The sequence below is a fragment of the Odontesthes bonariensis genome, chromosome 19, assembly GCF_027942865.1.
Source record: "Odontesthes bonariensis isolate fOdoBon6 chromosome 19, fOdoBon6.hap1, whole genome shotgun sequence".
Classification (NCBI taxonomy): Eukaryota; Metazoa; Chordata; class Actinopteri; order Atheriniformes; family Atherinopsidae; genus Odontesthes; species Odontesthes bonariensis.
Window position 1 is genome coordinate 5,520,092 of NC_134524.1, and position 14,863 is coordinate 5,534,954.

The 14,863-nt window shown below is 40.5% G+C and overlaps 1 protein-coding gene across 1 annotated transcript; it reads left to right on the forward strand.

Moving 5' to 3' along the window:
- The first annotated feature begins 9,289 nt into the window (after positions 1-9,289).
- On the forward strand, positions 9,290-13,224 carry LOC142368653 (tripartite motif-containing protein 16-like). Its single transcript, XM_075450857.1, has 3 exons — positions 9,290-9,327; positions 10,056-12,364; positions 12,851-13,224. Exon 2 carries the CDS (start codon positions 10,168-10,170, stop codon positions 11,785-11,787), a length of 1,620 nt encoding a protein of 539 aa, XP_075306972.1. The 5' UTR covers positions 9,290-9,327; positions 10,056-10,167; the 3' UTR covers positions 11,788-12,364; positions 12,851-13,224.
- The last annotated feature ends 1,639 nt before the right edge of the window (positions 13,225-14,863 follow it).

The following is a 14,863-nucleotide window of genomic DNA, read 5'->3' on the forward strand; positions in this document are numbered from 1 at the left end:
TATTGCTTCTTATCTCTTCACTGGGATTCTTGCATTGAAAATCTGTTTTTAGATTATCTGCGTACTTTGGTATCTCTCCCAATCATATGCATGTTAAAATAAATAGATGAATTAATAATAATTGCTCTAATACAAAACTAAACTTCCATTATAATTATAAACTCATCAACTAAATAACTATGTGTAGCTCTAGTGCTCTTAAAGTACAGGCCAATGGTCACTCAGAGTCTGTAGATAAACAGTGTTTGGACTGTCCTCACTCTCAGGGCTGAATGAGCGAAGAAGGAAGCAGGGTTGAGATGAGACAATCTTAGGGTGTGAGCATTTATGACAAAGAGAACAACTAATAAACTTAAATTGGGAACATTATGAGCAGGGTTGTCCGTCTCTCCTCGGTTGCAGTTATGTTGGGAAGGGGTGTCTTATCTTCTAGTTAATTAGGATTCACTGGAGAAGATCATGTTTTTACTGGCTTTTGGTGTTGTGTTTGTGCAGAGGACTGTGTCTGAATATAAAATCTAACTTCACCTAAACAACACTCACAGTCACATGTGAAGTATAGCAGCACTGGGCTCGGAGGAACCGAGCCCCGATTTCATATTTTCACATTTCAAACATTTCATATTTATATGACCCTTTATCTCACAGAGGGTGGACTTACACTCGACAGAGTATAATTGGACATGAGCAGGATCAACATCGTCTTTGTCACAGGAAGTCTGTGATCCACCTGCAGGTGGAGTCAGGCACGCTCAGCTGGGAGAGCTTCTCCTGAAGCAGAGCCGGGATGATTGAGTTAAAAGCAGAGCTGAAATCCACAAACAGGATCCTGGGGTAGCTACCTGCGGAGTCCAGGTGCTGGAGGATGTAGAGGAGGGCCACGTTGACCGCAGGGGGTCCAGGAGGGGGTCTGTGATCTCTTTCAGGTGTGAAAGCACAAGCCGCTCAAAGGGCTTCATCACCACAGAGGTCAGGGCGACGGCTCTGAAGTCATTGAGTCCTGTGGTTCTTGGCTTCTTGGGAACAGGAATGTTTTTACATTGTTCTTATGTTTTATGCCTTACATTTTGTGTTGTTATTCATGTACAGCTGTTATAAATTGGCTTTATTCTTAGACTTTATGCATTCATATTCTGTAGTTCACTAAATAATCTATGTCCCTAGTTTGTACTTTTACACTCTGCTCATACAAACGCAATGTATGTCCCAGACTTTAAGATGCCATAGCGGGATAAAATAACTGGGTGAGATAAAGCGTCTCTATGAGGTCAGATAGGTCTGGGACAGTAGATTCACGCCTGAAACAAACTCACACACACACACACACACATCACTTATCACATCCAAAGAACATGAGGAAGATGGTGGATGGCCTCCTCACACCACTAGCAAATGTTCAACGATACGTTGTCGAGTGTAGGTACAACCTCTGTTAGATAAAGGTGAACAGAAATATGAAATGTTTCCGGATATCGGGGCTCTGTCGGACGGATTTCATGCGAGAACTCTGTCTCTGATACTTGAGCTGTGACCACCAATAAATACCTTAACTTAAGACTGCTCCAGCTTGTTCTTGGGCTTCCAATAAAAGAATCGGGCTGACAGCTGTTTTAAAGGGCTTTATAAATAAAGTTGAGTTGAGTTGAGAATGATGGTGGAGGCATTAAAGCAGGCTGACATGTCTCCAGTGAGGCGTTGAAAACCTGTCTGTGAACACTGGAGACAGCTTATCAGCGCAGTGCTTCAGGGTGGATGGAGGGACAGAATCCAGCAGCTTTCCGGGGGTTCTGTCTCCTGAAGAGTTTGTTGACGTCCCTCTCATGGATGGAGAGAGTCGTCACTGAGGTGGGGGAGGTGGAGGTGATACTGGAGCTGGAGCTGTTCAGAGGTGTTGTGGGGGATGCTTGCAGGACTGTCCCTTTGTCTGTCTTAGCGACAGTGGAACTCGTTCAGGTCGTTGGCTAAGCGTTGGTCGTTTATGGATTGGGGGGCTTTAGGCTTGTAGTCGGTGATCTGCCTGAGCCGTTTCCAAACAGACGCTGAGTCGTTGGCTGAGAACTGGTGTCGGAGCCTCTCGGAGTACAGTCGTTTAGCCTCTTTCACCGCCCTGCTCAGCTTGTACTTCGCCTCTATGAATCTGTCTTTGTCCCCACCCCTGAAGGCCTCTTCCTTATGCAACCTTAACCTTCTGAGTTACTGGGATGAACGCATCCCAGTCAGCAGAGTCCAAACATGCCTGGAGATCCTCCACAGCCTCACTGCTCCACTTCCTTGATGTCGTCACAGTGATCCAGAATGTTCCCATGTCTGGTCGGGCATATAACTGTCTATATTTCTATATTTCAGTCTATATTTAGGAAGTTTGTGAGTGAGATTTCCTTTGTTGAAGTCACCAAGGACAATAACTGAAGAGTCTGGGTTGGTCCGCTCCACACACAGTATGGAGATATACAGAGTGTTTGTTTTTTGTAAAAAAAAAAATTGTTTCACAACCACTGCAAACTATAAGTTATTTAATCATTAAACTGTGTGACCATGTTGGTTACAGCACTGAATATACAAAAAGTCTAAAAACGCCATTAAAACATCAAAATAAAGTCTTAATTAACACTCTTGAGAAGTGTTTTATTGGGCCTCCTGACATATCTTAGGCTGTGAATTTCAGAAATGTTTTTTTTTAAAGATTTAAACTAAATAAAATAACACTTAAGTAAACACTTACATCCTTTTGCACTGCGACTGTAAAAAATATATATATTTTAAAATATATTTAGGTTGTGTTTAAGATCTCTTAAAACTTCCCCAGGATGTGCACTCCAAGTAGAAGCTGGTGAAATAACATCAAACACGTGTAAGAAAGTACTTCTGGCTAATTACTGGAAGAATTGAGGTTATTTAGAGATGAGTCAAAAGATCCAATGACACTTCCAAGATGTGAAATTGAGATTGTTCAACGCATATGCATACAGTAGAGATGTATGCCTGAATTATGGCGCTACAGTGAATACAAAAGGCAAGAAAGTTCATATGTAATGACTCTATGGCTGCATTATACAATTAGATAGAAACAGCTCCTGAATGGACATTCTGTTCACCAGACACTGTAAACAAATAAAGTTTACATTAATTTTCTACTTATAATTCGAAATGAGAATAAGTCCAAATTAGCTAAACAAGATGTCATAAAAGAGGGAGCAGATGTCAGTGTTAGATTATCAAAAATTGTAGAATTGGGATCTGAATCTATAATATAATTGTCGAAGAATTTTGACTTTTGGATGTGAGGTTCCTGGATAATACAGGAGTTTTATGTCCAGAAGAGGGCAGTATTGCAACTTTTGAGATACCTGCTGCCAATAAACAACAGAAGAAGAATTCCGCGCTATGCGAGCTTCCGTAGTTTTTTTACTTATAACCGCCGCCGCTGCTGCTGCTGCATTTGCTGCTACTGCTTCTTTGCATACGGTAAGTACTGAGTTGTGTTGTTTTCTTTGATAATCGAATCATTTCTGCTTCTGGTCTCATGTGGTTTGCTGCTCATATATCTGCAACGCGTTACATGTTTTCCTTTGTTTATATCAGATTTGTCCGTTTATCTTCAGTTGGAATTTTGAATTCTGCCGCGCTATTGGCTGTGTTTAGCGTGCCACGTGACTCATGAAGAGAAACATTTTCCTCTTTTTCCGTGTAAATCTCGTTTTTTCCCCCCTTTCTTAGTTGACGTCCTTTGTTCGGATTTTATTTACAACTTGTTTGTTTTGTATGGTCTTTTTTTTTTATTTAAATTAATTACGTTTTAAATAACGTTTTTTTTTTTTTTTTTTTTTTTTTTTTTTAGCCACTCGCTTCACGTACTAACCTATTTTGTCCACCAGGGGGCATTGTTTCACCACTAAATGGTTCAAATGAGGTTTTTAAGCTATATTGTGCTCAACTGGTCAGAAGGAATAATTAAAACGTTTTCTTTCGGTCTCAATGACTAGTTTAGTCACTCATTTCTTTGTACTTGAAGTTTTGGAATTAAAGTCTTGAGCAGTGTTTGTTTAATTATGTATCTATGTACATGTGTACATGTGTGGTAGCAACATAAAGCTAATGAGATGCTATAAAATTTAGGTAGGTTTACTGGCATCAGTTGAACATGAGCGAATATTCGTAATGGTAAATAATTACCAGATTTTCTTTTTTTAATCCTCCTCAGATCTAATTTCCCGACTGTTGCGGACATACCTCGTTCACAACAAAAACACAGCTTGGCTTCCCCCGGAGCTCCACAACAGGAAAATTGAGTAAACGCTGCCACTCGAAAGTAAAATGGCTCTAAACAATTTAAAGTTGTATCAGGAAACCTTCTCTTGTTCGATCTGTCTGGATCTGCTGAAGGATCCGGTGACTATTCCCTGTGGACACAGCTACTGTATGAACTGTATTAAAGGCCACTGGGATGGAGAAGAGGGCAGCAGGAACCACAGCTGTCCTCAGTGCAGGAAGATGTTCAGCCCGAGGCCCGTGCTGGTGAAAAACATCATGTTGGCGGAGTTGGTGGAGGAGCTGAAGAAGACTGAACTCCAAGCTGCTCCAGCTGATCACTGCTATGCTGGAGCTGAAGATGTGGCCTGTGATGTCTGCTCTGGGAGGAAGCTGAAAGCCATCAAGTCCTGTTTAGTCTGTCTGGCCTCTTACTGTGAGAAACACCTTCAGCCTCACCGTGATGCTCCACCATTACAGAAACACAAGCTGGTCGACCCCTCCAAGAAGCTCCAGCAGCACATCTGCCCTCGCCGTGATGAGGTGATGAAGATTTTAGCTGAGGCGTATGAAACGGCCCCAATAGCAGCAGAACGGGCTGAAAAGCAGAAGGAGCTCAAGGGGAGACGACAACAGATCCAGCAGAGAATCCAGGACGCAGAGAAAGATGTGAAGCTGCTTCAGCAGGAGGTGGAGGCCATCAATCAGTCTGCTGCTAAAACAGTGGAGCACAGCCAGAAGATCTTCACCGAATTTGTCTGTTTCATCCAGAAGAAAAGCTCTGATGTGAAGCAGCAGATCAGATCCCAGCGGAAAACCGAAGTGAGTCGAGTCAAAGAGCTTCAGAAGAAGCTGGAGCAGGAGATCACTGAGCTGAGGAGGAAAGATGCAGAGCTGATTGAGCTCTCACACACAGAGGATCACAGCCAGTTTCTGCACAAATACCCCTCAGTGTCAGCACTCAGGGGGTCTACACACTCATCCAGCATCAAGATTCGTCCTCTGAGGCACTTTGAGGATGTGACAGCAGCTGTGTCAGAGCTCAGAGATAAACTACAGGACATCCTGAGAGAGGAATGGACCAACATCTCACTGGCTGAAGTGGATGTTTTACTGTCAGATCCAGAACCAAAGAACAGAGCTGGATTCTTAAAATGTTCAAGAGAAATCACACTGGATCCAAACACAGCACACACACAGCTGTTATTATCTGAGGGGAACAGAAAAGTTACATTCATGGAACAACAACAGTCTTATTCTGATCATCCAGACAGATTCAGTAACTGGAAACAGGTCCTGAGCAGAGAGAGTCTGACTGGACGCTGTTACTGGGAGGTGGAGTGGGGAGGGGCAGAAGTTTATGTATCAGTCGCATACAAGAATATCAGCAGAGCAGGAGCCTTGCATGAAAGTTTTTTTGGATTCAACAAAAAATCTTGGTCATTACGTTGTAATATAAACAGTAACAGGTTTTATCACAACAAAGTCCAAACTCCAGTCCCAGGTCGTCAGACCTACAGAATAGGAGTGTATCTGGACCACAGAGCAGGTATTCTGTCCTTCTACAGCGTCTATGAAACCATGTATCTCCTCCACAGAGTCCAGACCACGTTCACTCAGCCGCTCTATGCTGGAGTTTGTCTTTACCATCACGGAGACACAACTGAGTTCATTAAACTGAAATAAGCCCGATTCGCACGGGACTTGTATTATCTATGGACCCCCCCGTAATTTGGAATAATTGCGGAGAATGTCTGAGTTCTTAGTCCTGTGCGAATGCGCCATGTCCGTGATTTGTGGGGTAATAATTCCCGCTGCGAATTACCTGCTGTGTTTCGGCGAAGCACAGACGTCCTGTGGTAATTTAAGTCCCGTGTGAACGCACACGTGTGTGTTTGTGAATGCAATCGCACATCTCTTGTTTTGTCCTGGAGTAAACAATGGACGGTATTGCCGAACGGGGCAAAACAGGAAGTTAAGACAATTACGGAATATCCGCTCATGATGTCTGTGATTTGAGTAAATTACAGACTTTTGCTTGTCCCGTCCGAATGCGCCACAAAAAAATACAGAGGTGTGGGGGTAGTTGCGAATTACCAGTGATCCATAGGTAATATTTATCCCATGCAAATTGGACTATAGACAGAAGTCATTTCAGGGACAGTTGGTTAAAATGTGTTTTAGTTTCCACTTTATTTAGTCTCCATCATTGTTGAGTCATTTCTTCACTGCACAGAGATCAGCTGTCAGTCAAACTTTATGGGTGGTGTAGGAGCTATTTCTCTGTTTCTAGTTAAGTCTTAGAATTTAGATTTATTTGATATTATTTCCTTTTTTTTTTGGTTGATAATTCGTATTTTTGTTTAGGATAAATTGGTTTGTAATTCATTTGATTAACTTTTTGTTTGGGGAAATGGGCGTTTCACACATAAATACGCAGGTTTTAGGGAGCTCTGGACGCACTTGGGTGGTCACATGGTTTTTTACCAGTTCTCAGTCAGTCAATCAGTGGGTGAACAGGTGAGGCAAGCAGGCAGAAAGAGCGGGAATCAGAGCAGGAGAGGCAGGAAGGGATCATGTGAAGCATGAACCATGTTGGTTTTACTTGCAAACTTGGAATAAATCCATGATGAACTACATTTTTTGACGTTTTGGACCTTTTTGTGATATTATGTTATGTTTATTTTTAGTTTGGTCACCTTTTAGTTCAAAGTTTTTATTATTTTCATAGACAAATAGTCACTACAGGTGGTACTTTGACCTCTGATTGGTTGGTGTTTAGTTGGTGTTGGACTTTGTTTGGGTGGCGCTCCTTCCTGTCTGTTCAGTCATGGAGGCTATCACTGCTCAGCAGGACTTTTATCCTCCTGAACTAATTACATTTACAATCACTGGTTTGTCAGACCAAATGTTGTTGTTGTTCAGATCCATGTACAGATGAGGTAAACTGTGATTATCATGATCATCATCAGTCATTATTTTATTGCTCACAGCTGATATTCTGAGTCAAACACACTGATTGTGAGGATGAAGAGAATCTGTGCATGAAATCATTGAACAAGAGTCATTTAGCAGATTGTACTGAAATAATGTGTCATCAAACTGAAGCTTTACATGATCAATAAAGACAATGTTTCTTTTGAATAAACAAGATTTTTGTTCTTCATTTCAGGATCTTACATTAAGCTGATGGCGTTTTTTTTTTGTTGTTTTTTTTTAAATAAATAATATAAGAGAATAACTTACATTGTGAAAGGGGCTATAGTTAAGCCCTATTCGGACGTTACTAGTTCAATGGGGGGACGTATGGTAATGTTGGTTAACCAGACGACGCCAGGGAGAAGAAATCCCTGTAATATTCATCTAACATGGGAGGAGTTTTCTTGAATATAAAGCATTCTGCTCCAAAATTATTGTATACAAACGCAGAAGACTTTTTTGTTTGTTTACCTGAATGATAAGTATTACCAAAACGTATTGTACAGTATAACAGAACAAGAGATTTATTCATTTTTTACCTTAATGTAAAGTACTGTCCACCAAAAGTTTTGCTCAGGATACTTATTTTACCTGAATGTAAAGTATAGTTTAAAAAAAGGATTGCACAACGAAACTTAAGTGTCATTTTCTATTTTACACCTAATTGTTTCTCTCTTTAAAAGGATGTGACGACATATTCCGTACTTATTACCGAAGGTCGCATTCGCACGGGATTAGTATTACCTATGGTAGATACTCCGGACCGTTTCACAGGAGGTAGAATTCTCGGCAAAGTTTACCGACATACTCCGCTATCTTTACTGACATGGCGCGTTCGTACGGGACTAGATTTCCCGGTTATTATTACTTTACCCCAGGTCCCCCCATTAAACTAGTCCCGTCCGAATAGGGCTTAAGATTGTTTTCAATGTTATTAATATGTGTGCTCAAACTGAAGCGTTGCATGATAAATAAAGCTGTTTTTATCTCTATAATTATATTAATCTTCCGCATTTATTCCAACATTTAAGACAAAGGTTATTATGCAAATTTTGAATTGATTGCGGTTTAACTGAGGGAGTTTTCCTCCAAAAATTCAGCAAGGCACACTTGCCTTACACAACAGGATCAACACAATCCACCGGATGGCAACAGAACACAAAGATTATTCCTTAAGTTTTCTTAACACAGAAGATGTGAATTTATTTAAGTAAACACTTTCCTCCTTTTCCAGTAATATGCACTACGACTGTAAAAAATAATAATATTTTAGACTATATTTAGGTTGTTTTTAAGATCTGTTAAAACTTTCCCAGTATGTGCACTCCAAGTAGATAGATAGATACTTACTTACTTATTTTATTAATCCCAAGGGAAATTTAAGGATGCAGTAGCTTATACAGACAGACACAGAATACACAATACACTGATTACAAATCGGAATACAAAAAGTAGTAGAAGCTAGTGAAATAACATCACACGCGTGTAAGAAAGTACTTTTGGCTAATTACTGGAAGAATTGAGGTTATTTAGAGATGAGTCAAAAGATCCAATGACACTTCCAAGATGTGAAATTGAGATTGTTCAACGCATATGCATACAGTAGAGATGTATGCCTGAATTATGGCGCTACAGTGAATACAAAAGGGAAGAAAGTTTATCGTATGTAGTGACTCTATGGCTGCATTATACAATTAGATAGAAACAGCTCCTGAATGGACATTCTGTTCACCAGACACTGTAAACAAATAAAGTTTATAGAAATTTTCTACTTATAGTTCGAAATGAGAAGAAGTCCAAATTAGCTAAACAAGATGTCATAAAAGAGGGAGCAGATGTCAGTGTTAGATTATCAAAAACTGTAGAATTGGGATCTGAATCTATAATATAATTGTCGAAGAATTTTGACTTTTGGATGTGAGGTTCCTGGATAATACAGGAGTTTTATGTCCAGAAGAGGGCAGTATTGCAACTTTTGAGATACCTGCTGCCAATAAACAATAGAAGAAGAATTCCGCGCTATCCGAGCTTCCGTAGTTTTTTTTCCTTATAACCCCCGCCGCTGCTGCTGCCTTTGCAGCTGCTGTTTCTTCGCAGACGGTAAGAAGTACTGAGTTGTGTTGTTTTCTTTGATAATCGAATCATTTCTGCTTCTGGTCTCATGTGGTTTGCTGCTCATATATCTGCAACGCGTTACGGTTTTTCCTTTGTTTATATCAGATTTGTCCGTTTATCCTCAGTTGGAATTTTGAATTCTGCCGCGCCATTGGCTGTGTTTAGCGTGTCACGTGACTCATGAAGAGACAAACATTTCCTGCTTTTTCCGTGTAAATCTCGTTTTTTTTCCCCCCCTTTCTTAGTTGACGTCCTTCGTTCGGATTTTATTTACAACTTGTTTGTTTTGTGTGGTCTTTTTTTTATTTATATTAATTACGTTTTAAATAACGTTTTTTTTTTTAGCCACTCGCTTCACGTACTAAGTTATTTTGTCCACCAGGGGGCAGTGTTTCACCACTAAATGGTTCAAATGAGGTTTTAAGCTATATTGTGCTCAACTGGTCAGAAGGAAGAATTAAAACGTTTTCTTTCGGTCTCAATGACTAGTTTAGTCACTCATATCTTTGTACTTGAAGTTTTGGAATTAAAGTCTTGAGCAGTGTTTGTTTAATTATGTATCTATGTACATGTGTACATGTTTGTGTGTGGTAGCAACATAAAGCTAATGAGATGCTATAAAATTTAGGTAGGTTTACTGGCATCAGTTGAACATGAGCGAATATTCGTAATGGTAAATAATTACCAGATTTTCTTTTTTTAATCCTCCTTAGATCTATTTTCCCGACTGTTGCGGACATACCTCGTTCACAACAAAAACACAGCTTGGCTTCCCCGGAGCTCAACAACAGGAAAATTGAGTAAACGCTGCCACTCGAAAGAAAAATGGCTCTAAACAATTTAAAGTTGTATCAGGAAACCTTCTCTTGTTCGATCTGTCTGGATCTGCTGAAGGATCCGGTGACTATTCCCTGTGGACACAGCTACTGCATGAACTGTATTAAAGGCCACTGGGATGGAGAAGAGGGCAGCAGGAACCACAGCTGTCCTCAGTGCAGGAAGACGTTCAGCCCGAGGCCCGTGCTGGTGAAAAACATCATGTTGGCGGAGTTGGTGGAGGAGCTGAAGAAGACTGAACTCCAAGCTGCTCCTGCTGATCACTGCTATGCTGGAGCTGAAGATGTGGCCTGTGATGTCTGCTCTGGGAGGAAGCTGAAAGCCATAAAGTCCTGTTTAGTCTGTCTGGCCTCTTACTGTGAGAAACACCTTCAGCCTCACCGTGATGCTCCACCATTACAGAAACACAAGCTGGTCGACCCCTCCAAGAAGCTCCAGCAGCACATCTGCCCTCGCCGTGATGAGGTGATGAAGATTTTAGCTGAGGCGTATGAAACGGCCCCAATAGCAGCAGAACGGGCTGAAAAGCAGAAGGAGTTGAAGGGGAGACGACAACAGATCCAGCAGAGAATCCAGGACAGAGAGAAAGATGTGAAGCTGCTTCAGCAGGAGGTGGAGGCCATCAATCAGTCTGCTGCTAAAACAGTGGAGCACAGCCAGAAGATCTTCACCGAATTTGTCTGTTTCATCCAGAAGAAAAGCTCTGATGTGAAGCAGCAGATCAGATCCCAGCGGAAAACCGAAGTGAGTCGAGTCAAAGAGCTTCAGAAGAAGCTGGAGCAGGAGATCACTGAGCTGAGGAGGAAAGATGCAGAGCTGATTGAGCTCTCACACACAGAGGATCACAGCCAGTTTCTGCACAAATACCCCTCAGTGTCAGCACTCAGGGGGTCTACACACTCATCCAGCATCAAGATCCGTCCTCTGAGGCACTTTGAGGATGTGACAGCAGCTGTGTCAGAGCTCAGAGATAAACTACAGGACATCCTGAGAGAGGAATGGACCAACATCTCACTGGCTGAAGTGGATGTTTTACTGTCAGATCCAGAACCAAAGAACAGAGCTGGGTTCTTAAAATGTTCAAGAGAAATCACACTGGATCCAAACACAGCACACACACAGCTGTTATTATCTGAGGGGAACAGAAAAGTTACATTCATGGAACAACAACAGTCTTATTCTGATCATCCAGACAGATTCACTAACTGGAAACAGGTCCTGAGCAGAGAGAGTCTGACTGGACGCTGTTACTGGGAGGTGGAGTGGGGAGGGGGAGCAGTTCATATAGCAGTCGCATACAAGAATATCAGCAGAGCAGGAGAGTCACATGAATGTTTATTTGGATTCAACAAAAAATCTTGGTCATTACGTTGTAATATAAACAGTAACAGGTTTTTTCACAACAAAGTCCAAACTCCAGTCCCAGGTCGTCAGACCTACAGAATAGGAGTGTATCTGGACCACAGAGCAGGTATTCTGTCCTTCTACAGCATATATGAAACCATGTATCTCCTCCACAGAGTCCAGACCACGTTCACTCAGCCGCTCTATGCTGGAGTTTGGCTTTACTATCAAGGAGACACAACTGAGTTCATTAAACTGAAATAAGCCCGATTCGCACGGGACTTGTATTATCTATGGACCCCCCCGTAATTTGGAATAATTGCGGAGAATGTCTGAGTTCTTAGTCCTGTGCGAATGCGCCATGTCCGTGATTTGTGGGGTAATAATTCCCGCTGCGAATTACCTGCTGTGTTTCGGCGAAGCACAGACGTCCTGTGGTAATTTAAGTCCCGTGTGAACGCACACGTGTGAGTTTGTGAATGCAATCGCACATCTCTTGTTTTGTCCTGGAGTAAACAATGGACGGTATTGCCGAACGGGGCAAAACAGGAAGTTAAGACAATTACGGAATATCCGCTCATGATGTCTGTGATTTGAGTAAATTACAGACTTTTGCTTGTCCCGTCCGAATGCGCCACAAAAAAATACAGAGGTGTGGGGGTAGTTGCGAATTACCAGTGATCCATAGGTAATATTTATCCCGTGCGAATTGGACTATAGACAGAAGTCATTTCAGGGACAGTTGGTTAAAATGTGTTTTAGTTTCCACTTTATTTAGTCTCCATCATTGTTGAGTCATTTCTTCACTGCACAGAGATCAGCTGTCAGTCACACTTTATGGGTGGTGTAGGAGCCATTTCTCTGTTTCTAGTTAAGTCTTAGAATTTAGATTTATTTGATATTATTTCCTTATTTTTTTTGGTTGATAATTCGTATTTTTGTTTAGGATAAATTGGTTTGTAATTCATTTGATTAACTTTTTGTTTGGGGGAATGGGCGTTTCACACATAAATACGCAGGTTTTAGGGAGCTCTGGACGCACTTGGGTGGTCACATGGTTTTTTACCAGTTCTCAGTCAGTCAATCAGTGGGTGAACAGGTGAGGCAAGCAGGCAGAAAGAGCGGGAATCAGAGCAGGAGAGGCAGGAAGGGATCCTGTGAAGCATGAACCATGTTGGTTTTACTTGCAAACTTGGAATGAATCCATGATGAACTACATTTTTTGACGTTTTGGACCTTTTTGTGATATTATGTTATGTTTATTTTTAGTTTGGTCACCTTTTAGTTAAAAGTTTTTATTATTTTCATAGACAAATAGTCACTACAGGTGGTACTTTGACCTCTGATTGGTTGGTGTTTAGTTGGTGTTGGACTTTGTTTGGGTGGCGCTCCTTCCTGTCTGTTCAGTCATGGAGGCTATCACTGCTCAGAGGGACTTTTATCCTCCTGAACTAATTACATTTACATTCACTGGTTTGTTAGACCAAATGTTGTTGTTGTTCAGATCCATGTACAGATGAGGCAAACTGTGATTATCATGATCATCATCAGTCATTATTTTATTGCTCACAGCTGATATTCTGAGTCAAACACACTGATTGTGAGGATGAAGAGAATCTGTGCATGAAATCATTGAACAAGAGTCATTTAGCAGATTGTACTGAAATAATGTGTCATCAAACTGAAGCTTTACATGATCAATAAAGACAATGTTTCTTTTGAATAAACAAGATTTTTGTTCTTTATTTCAGGATCTTACATTAAGCTGATGGCGTTTTTTTTTTTTTTATTTTTAATAAATAATATAAGAGAATAACTTACATTGTGAAAGGGGCTATAGTTAAGACCTATTCGGACGTTACTAGTTCAATGGGGGGACGTATGGTAATGTTGGTTAACCAGACGACGCCAGGGAGAAGAAATCCCTGTAATATTCATCTAACATGGGAGGAGTTTTCTTGAATATAAAGCATTCTGCTCCAAAATTATTGTATACAAACGCAGAAGACTTTTGTTTGTTTACCTGAATGATAAGTATTACCAAAACGTATTGTACAGTATAACAGAACAGAAGATTTATTCATTTTTTACCTTAATGTAAAGTACTGTTCACCAAAAGTTTTGCTCAGGATACTTATTTTACATGAATGTAAAGTATAGTTTAAAAAAAGGATTGCACAACGAAACTTAAGTGTCATTTTCTATTTTACACCTAATTGTTTCTCTCTTTAAAAGGATGTGACGACATATTCCGTACTTATTACCGAAGGTCGCATTCGCACGGGATTAGTATTACCTATGGTAGATACTCCGGACCGTTTCACAGGAGGTAGGATTCTCGGCAAAGTTTACCGACATACTCCGCTATCTTTACTGACATGGCGCGTTCGTACGGGACTAGATTTCCCGGTTATTATTACTTTACCCCAGGTCCCCCCATTAAACTAGTCCCGTCCGAATAGGGCTTAAGATTGTTTTCAATGTTATTAATATGTGTGCTCAAACTGAAGCGTTGCATGATAAATAAAGCTGTTTTTATCTCTATAATTATATTAATCTTCCGCATTTATTCCAACATTTAAGACAAAGGTTATTATGCAAATTTTGAATTGATTGCGGTTTAACTGAGGGAGTTTTCCTCCAAAAATTCAGCAAGGCACACTTGCCTTACACAACAGGATCAACACAATCCACCGGATGGCAACAGAACACAAAGATTATTCCTTAAGTTTTCTTAACACAGAAGATGTGAATTTATTTAAGTAAACACTTTCCTCCTTTTCCAGTAATATGCACTACGACTGTAAAAAATAATAATATTTTAGACTATATTTAGGTTGTTTTTAAGATCTGTTAAAACTTTCCCAGTATGTGCACTCCAAGTAGATAGATAGATACTTACTTACTTATTTTATTAATCCCAAGGGAAATTTAAGGATGCAGTAGCTTATACAGACAGACACAGAATACACAATACACTGATTTCAAATCGGAATACAAAAAGTAGTAGAAGCTAGTGAAATAACATCACACGCGTGTAAGAAAGTACTTTTGGCTAATTACTGGAAGAATTGAGGTTATTTAGAGATGAGTCAAAAGATCCAATGACACTTCCAAGATGTGAAATTGAGATTGTTCAACGCATATGCATACAGTAGAGATGTATGCCTGAATTATGGCGCTACAGTGAATACAAAAGGGAAGAAAGTTCATCGTATATAGTGACTCTATGGCTGCATTATACAATTAGATAGAAACAGCTCCTGAATGGACATTCTGTTCACCAGACACTGTAAACAAATAAAGTTTATAGAAATTTTCTACTTATAGTTCGAAATGA

What these genes read in the sequence shown, in the direction of transcription:
- LOC142368653 (XM_075450857.1), top strand. Translation starts at nt 10,168, where the DNA reads ATGGCTCTAAACAATTTAAAGTTGTATCAGGAAACCTTCTCTTGTTCG.